Genomic DNA, 7,254 nt, shown 5'->3' with positions numbered 1-7,254 from the left:
ACTACAGAGTGTGAGGTTCGTCAAGTTAAAGGAGTATCTGCCCGCTCCTCCCGTGCTGTGCAAGCCACAGTTGGGCGTGCCGCTCCGGCTGTATTTTGCCGTAACGGAGCGAGCGATCAGCTCAGTCCTCGTTTAGAAGCAGGACCAGACGCAGAAACCAATATACTTTGTAAGCAAGGTACTGCAAGGGCCAGAAGTGAGGTACCAGGCCCTAAAGAAGGCTGCCCTGGCCATGGTGTTCTCAGCCAGGAGGCTTCGTCATTACTTTTAGAGCTTTACGGTGGTGGTAATGACGGACTTACCTATCCAGAAGGTGCTGCATAAGCCGGTCGTAGCAGGAAGAATGGTGCGCTGGGCAGTGGAGCTCTCGGAGTTTGACGTTCATTATGAGCCCCAACGCCCCATCAAAGGCCAGGTGTACGCAGATTTTGTAGTAGAACTCTCCCTAGGAGGGGCGCAACCAGAAGAGGAGTTCAGTTTTAGATGGGTGCTCTCAGTGGATGGGTCTTCCAATCAACAGGGGAGTGGAGCGGGTGTAATCTTGGAAGGGCCGAACGGGCTGTTGATTGAGCAGGCCCTGAGGTTTGCTTTCAAGGCAAGCAACAACCAGGCAGAGTATGAAGCCCTCATAGCAGCTGGGATGCTCCTGGCCAAGGAGATGGGGGCACGTAGTCTACTGGTAAAGAGTGATTCCCAGCTAGTTACGGGTCAAGTCACCGGGGAGTACCAGGCCAAGGACCCACAAATGGCCGCATACCTGGGGTACGTTCAAGTCTTGAGGAACGCGTTCGCGGTGTTTGAGCTGGTGCACGTCCCAAGGGAGCAGAATGCCTGTGCTGACCTACTCGCCAAGTTGGCCAGTTCGGGCAAGGGGAAAAGGCAGAGGACGGTGATACAGGAGACCCTCAAAACACCACGGACATTTGTCGCTGATAACATGGTGGGCGTTCATCAAATCAGTATGGGTAGGGAAAAGGCGAGGAATCACCGGTCGTTGACTCAGGAAACGCTGAGGACGCCAGTGTAAGTGCTTATCCGGCCTCGGTGGGAGAAGGGGATCCTATGTAGGTATGTGTAGTTGAAGAAGGGGACACATGGATGATGCCCTACAGACGGTACCTGGCTAATGGGATACTCCCATTGGAGCCCGAGGAGGGCAAGAAGATAAAAAGAAATTCTGCCAAGTACACCCTTCTGGATGAGGCCAGAGACGCGCCTCGAGGGTAGACACCTCAAGACTTCAAAGAAGTTCCTTGTCCAAAGCAAGAAGTGAAGATAAGGGCGGTCGAAGGTCCACGCATGCTTGCTGCCTTCACAAGTAGTTAAGCAAGTTAAAGGAAGAGGGTGAGAAGGCGTGCTACCTAAAGTTCAAAGTTTTAGAGAATCTTAAGAACATCGTATGAAGTTAGCATCAGAGCGCTGTTAGTAAAAAAGGCAAGTAAAGGCACAAACGGAGATGAGTAAAGCATCTAAATTAGGATGCAAGTTACATTCAAGATCATAAATGTTCTTAAGAGTACAAGTGTAAAGCCTAAGGTCTAAGCATTGCCCTTCTGAGGACGCCTTGGCACGATTTGTCCGTCAACGATGTGGTTTGCCGTTGCGAAAGGTGAAGTGTCCATCTCAGGATGTTTGCAAACAACCTGAACCAGGGCATCTTCAAACCCGGCGACGTAGGCATCAACATCATCATCGAGGAGTTCAGCCTTGGCCTTCTCGAAGTTCTCAGCTTGAGCAATCATCTCCTCCTTGGCTTTCACAAGGGCCGCAGTCTTCTCTGTAAACTCCTCCTTGGTCTTCTCAAGGGTTTCAGCTTGCTCAGTAAGTTCTTCCTTGATTTTCTCAAGGGCTTCAGTTTTCTTAGCGAGCTCAGCTTGAACCTTACCCAGATGCACCTCCCGAGTAACGGAGCGCTCCTCGAGGCTGGCCATTTTAGCTTTGTTGGCCGCAACTTCTTCTTTGAGTCCCACCACCTCAGCATGTAGTGCCACGACTTTGCTAAGTAAGGTGGTGTACTTCTGGCCTTCGTCATGGAGCCTCTTGTTGGCCTCCAGCTCAGCCTTTCAAAGAACGCCTAGCTCGTGGGTCAGTGCAGTTTCCCGAATGAAGAAGCTTTGGGCTTGGTTGGCTAGTTGCTCTTTTACTCGTGCCAGTTCATCTGCCAGGGCCTGTTGCTCCTTAGTCTTTAGCTCAACCTTGTGGGAAGAAGAGTTGGCACGAGCGAAGAATTCCCCGAGGCTGAGGGCCATGCTCTCTTGCAGTGCCTCTTCAGTAGAGCTCCCATGACCCCATTTTGCTAACCTCTCAGGATCTGCTGGAGGACCATGGGAAGCTAAGGGGTAGGAGCTGGCTCAGGAACACTCTTGGCCCCATCCTCGAGTGCAAGAAGGTTTGGAGGTGAGGAGGCGCTAGGAGGGTTGTCCCTGAGTGAGGCAGGGCGCCTGGCAGAAGAAGAATGGGAGGTGGCTACCATTGTGGTTTTCCGCCTCTTGAAGGCAGGGCCCTCCATGGTGTCCTCATCATCATCTGAAGCGATGAGCACCACCCCTTTGTTGCTCTCTAGGGGGGTTGGAGGTGGAGAAGCCCTGACCGTTGCCAGAGGAACGACCGCAATAGGAACTGGAGAAGTAGGGGTAGACGTATCTTGTGGAGAAGCGGGGGCAGGAGTCGCTTGTGGCGAAGCAGGGGTAGGAGTGGTTTGAATGGAAGGTGCAAAAGGAGCAGTTGGGGAGGCAGGTGAGACAGGGCGTGCAGAGGCGCCTGCCTTAGCAGTTGCGTCATCGCGAGTGGACAAGACCTCAGCCAGCCTCGCCCTTTTCTCTATGTTCAGCACCATGCCTGCACCAAAGAGGAAGAGGTAAGAACCAAGTAAACAAGAAGAATCAGAAAATCAGTACAAGTGTAGGTTAATAGATACAGAAGAGCCATAAATAGAGAGGAGTATAAGGAAGAACAAGAGAAGATTCCTATACCAATGTAACTAGCAAGCCCAATCGGGTTATATTCGTTTTTTATAAGTTCTGTAGTGTTGAAGATCACCCCCAGGCTGGCCAAAACTTGGCATACCCTGTGCTCAGCTGAAGAGAGCTCATCCAAGGTCTTGGCCTTCTTGAGTTTGAGCTTTTCCACCCAGTATAGTGGAAATCCGTCAAGGGCAGTATGGTCGTGATATGATTCCACTAGCACACTTTGAATGATTCTTGACATTCTTAGGAATCATCTTGAGTTGGTTATGAGATAGGCACTTTATCATAGAATTGGATCAAGGTTCTATGAACAAGAACTCACCAAAACTAGTACCAAAACACAAACTCATATGGAAGTTCCAATTATTGTCAAATTGAACCGATTAAAATGGAAGGAAAAGCAATTGCACCGAACAAAATGGCATAGAACTGAATTGAACCGAACATAAAGACTAGAAATGAAGAAGAAACATTGTAGAACAGCAAGGAAGCAACATAACCGAAGCTAAACACATAAGAAAAGGAAATGCAGAACAGAAAATTCAAGAGAATCAATCTAAGACATGAACAATTGAAAGAGAAGGAAGGAAGGAGAAGAGAAAGCTCATGAAGATGGAGGAATGGTTGGATGATCACGCCACTAGGAGGATGGAGACTCCAAGATAAGTGTGCAAGCCGCCACTTGAGGTAACCATTGAACTCTCAAGATAAGACTAGTGAAGGCACAAAGCTCTCCAATGCTCTCTCAAAAATTGAGTATAGTTTCTCTAATCAAAATTCAAATCTGAATTTTACAAGAGCCCACACCTCTATTTATAGTGTGAGGGTGCTGGAAAATACATGGGAAAATTCAAATAAAACTCATTTGAAATTCCCACCAAAAACAAGTCACATGGGAGGTGTGACCTTTTTCTACTATGACACCTCCTAAAAACTACACCTACACCTACTCTCCTAAATCACATGGATAATGTGACTTTATTTTACATTTTCACACTTCTTTATTTAATATCCACACCTCCTAAGAGTAATTCAAATGATGCTCTTTTATTTAATGCTTGGCCTTGCCCCCTCATGGGATGGACTTGGGCTTGTTGGCCTTTGGCCTTCTTGGGCTTGGGCTTGGGCTTTGGGCTCGGGCCTCATCTTTATTTTATGTCTTCTTTTAATTTTGAGAAGACTAGAAGGAAGAACTTCAAATGTGAGGGTGGATGTCCTCTTCCTTCATTAATAAAAGCCTCCTTTATTTGATTCTCATCAGGTCGTGCTCAGAACAGCACACCCTAAAGAATTTCCCTTTAAATCCTTTGTAGGATTGCTGGAATAGTGAGGATGACTCTCCCAGTTATCCTGTTGAAGCTAACCTAGAGGTTCTTCCTCGGGTTTTTGGCCTTGATGAAGACATCTATTGAGGGGGCATGGCCGAAGAAGTTGCAGAGGATGGAAAAGGCCCTGATGAAGGCCCAACTGTTGGGATGCAGCTGAACCGGGGCAACGTTGATCTCAGTTAAAAGCTCCCTCTCAAAGCTATTGAAAGGGAGGCGCTGCCTAATGCGCTTAAAGACTGTTTGGTAGAAGAAGAAGACTGGCTCCCCATCGTTGGCGCGGTTATCTACACAAACAGGTTCACCCTATGCACAAGGGCGAACGGAGATGTAGGCATCACATTCCCTCCCGAACGCTCTACCTTTAAAGCCGGGTTCACTATCCAAGTGTGCCCTCCAGTCGGCAAGGGAGGGTGAGGGAGGAGGTTTCAGCGAGGAGGTCATCAGAAGCCCAAGGGTACATGGGCTTATAGTTGATACTAGGAGGAGGAGGGTTGGCAGTGACTTTTGTTCGCGCCATGATGAAAGAGAGCTAAGAAAAACAAGGAAAGGAAGAAACAAAGGTTCAGTAAGGGGAAAACTATGGTGTGAAACTAAAACGCTCAGAAAACCCTACTCTCGTGAAAAACCCAGAAACAGGGGAACGAAGAAGATGTAGAGGAAGATTCGAAACATGAAATATAAAAAGACCCAGGCAATTTTAATGCGCGAAATCAGAAATAAAGAGCAGTCAATGGAGAAAAATCATACCTTTGACGGTTGATGAGCGAATGTTTCGGTTTTTTGTAGGAGGAAATCAGGGAGCTTGAGGAAGAAGATGAAGAGTGTAAGAAGGGTTTCAAGTGGTGCAACAGTGCATAAAGCGTGCGTTTTTTAAAGGCTTAACGTAAACTTGAGGAGCGCAAGTGACGTTAAGTCCCAGCCACATGATAAAGCGACGTGTGCATTGATTACAGCATGAACATGAAGGTGTCACTTCAATGCACTGTGCACGTCCTATCACGGTTGGCCACATAGGTCGATAGGGCGAGGCCATAGTCTCTTCGCTGAACAAGTTGACAGCTCGAGATTGGGGGCCTTATGTACCGTCCGGTCCTCAGGCGTCCGGGCGTCAACAGTGAAGATAGACAAAGAAAGATGGTTTTCAAGTCACACCCTAGTTACCAGTAGGGAAAGGCCCAATTCACGAGGGATCCGTGCATGGGGTGTAGGGACGCGACAGTACGCACCACCATTAAAGAGCCACTGGGACAGAGACAACCCGGGTGATCTGCATGCATGGCACGTGAGTAAGGTAGGGAACTCACAGGGCTGATGACTTAGAGATTGGGTGCATGAGTTGGCATCCAAGCAGTCACCCCGTACCAGTTGCACTTCGGCAAGGCTGTCTTACGCACTGGATGACCATAAGTCTGAGTGTGAGAGTCGCTAAGACGCGCCTACAGAATGCTTAAGTCACAGCTAAACAGAAGGGCAATAACACCAAAGGTATATAAGGTTGACAACAAACCTAACCAAGGTACGTTTCGACATTTTCTACAGAACACTCTATGCTTTCATTTGTGCAAGTTATGCATTTCTGAGAGAGCAACAGAGTGAGAGAGAACACACAGTGATCACAGAGTTAGAGTTTTGTGTTCATTGCCCATAGACTAACTTGACCGTCGGAGTGCAAATGGCCACGAGGGCGCCCTTTGTTTCTCTGTTTTCAGGTGATTCAACCGGAGGAAGGGAACGTCGGAGCGAATGGTTCTTGGAAGCGAAGCTAACAGAAACGCACGAAGATGTTAAGTCAACCGACGGGAACAGAAACTGATTTGGTTACTATATCTACAAAGTTGCTTAGCGATTGGAACACAATCGGTCGCTGTAATTAAAAGAAATATTTAGCCACTGAAATAAAATTGGTCGCTATAAGGGTCTTCATTTAGTCACATAAATTAAATCAGTCGCTATAAGAGTCTCTATTTAGTTACCGAATTAATAACCACAAGTTTTTTTTAATTTCTTAGCGACCGAAAATGGTGGTCGCTATCATCTTCTATTTCAGCCACCGAAAATAGTGGTCACTAATTTGGTTACTATATTTTGGTGATCAAATTTTGTGCGACTGATTTAGCCACCGAAATTTCGGTTACAAATTTGCGACCACTTTATAATTCGGTCGCTAAATGTTTTGCGACTAGGCTTTTTGCTTTTATCTTTATTTGGTGGTCGTTTCGTTCGCAAATATGTTTAGCGACCAATTATAGAGTTTTTAGCGACCGAATTTAGTGGTCGTTAAAAGTGATTTTTTTGTAGTGCTTCTAGTTATTTTGCTTCTAATTGTAGATCTAAAAGCAACTAGAAATTTGTTTGAGTAGAAGTTGATTTAATTCCAAACAAAGAATTCAAGTGATCATTTAAATTGAATCCTAATCTATTTTTGCGAAAATTGGAAGTGAATGACGATATGCATGCCAAGATTATGGAGATCTTAAATCCATAAACCAAAAACAAGGACAAAAATAAATACAATTTTTTGCGCAATTCACTTACTTTTTCAAGTTCAACATTACTAAAAAGAGGATTATTTTTAATTGGCAAATTGTTTGCACATTTGTGGAATTTCATCCTTCTTGCTTTTACAATTTCTAAGTATATTAAAACTTCATAGTTAAAAGTTTAAGTAACTATCTTTGAGTCTTCATTTGTACCTTTCTTGCTTGTTTTCTTAAAAGTTTTGTCATTATCTTATTTCCAATTTGGTTTAGCCTTCTTGATTTTAAGCTTTTCTTGCTTGTCATTCAAAATTCATTAGTTTTGTTGTGGGATATATGGTGAGCAAGTGTAAGGGCTTTGTCCTCTTTCATTTGAAGTGCTTGCAACCCAAGTATAGACCTTTGGTTGAAAGATAAATTTTTTCTTGAGTGCTTTACTTATTTCTCCTATTTTCTACGCAACTGAGTGATACAAGTGAGAAG

The 7,254-nt window shown here is 45.6% G+C and overlaps 2 protein-coding genes across 2 annotated transcripts; one reads left to right on the top strand and one right to left on the bottom strand.

The window, feature by feature from the left end:
• The first annotated feature begins 343 nt into the window (after nt 1–343).
• On the top strand, nt 344–1,027 carry LOC137825033 (uncharacterized). The gene has a single exon (XM_068630705.1). The coding sequence runs from the start codon at nt 344–346 to the stop codon at nt 1,025–1,027; it is 684 nt and encodes a 227-aa protein (XP_068486806.1).
• Nucleotides 1,028–2,332: 1,305 nt separating this feature from the next.
• Nucleotides 2,333–2,836, bottom strand: LOC137825032 (lysine-rich arabinogalactan protein 18-like). Its single transcript, XM_068630704.1, has one exon. The coding sequence runs from the start codon at nt 2,834–2,836 to the stop codon at nt 2,333–2,335; it is 504 nt and encodes a 167-aa protein (XP_068486805.1).
• Nucleotides 2,837–7,254: the final 4,418 nt, after the last annotated feature.

Source organism: Phaseolus vulgaris, chromosome 8 (genome assembly GCF_000499845.2).
Source record: "Phaseolus vulgaris cultivar G19833 chromosome 8, P. vulgaris v2.0, whole genome shotgun sequence".
In the NCBI taxonomy this organism is placed as follows: domain Eukaryota; kingdom Viridiplantae; phylum Streptophyta; class Magnoliopsida; order Fabales; family Fabaceae; genus Phaseolus; species Phaseolus vulgaris.
The sequence above is the reverse complement of the archived record's forward strand: the minus strand, read 5'-3'. Positions and strand labels throughout refer to the sequence as shown.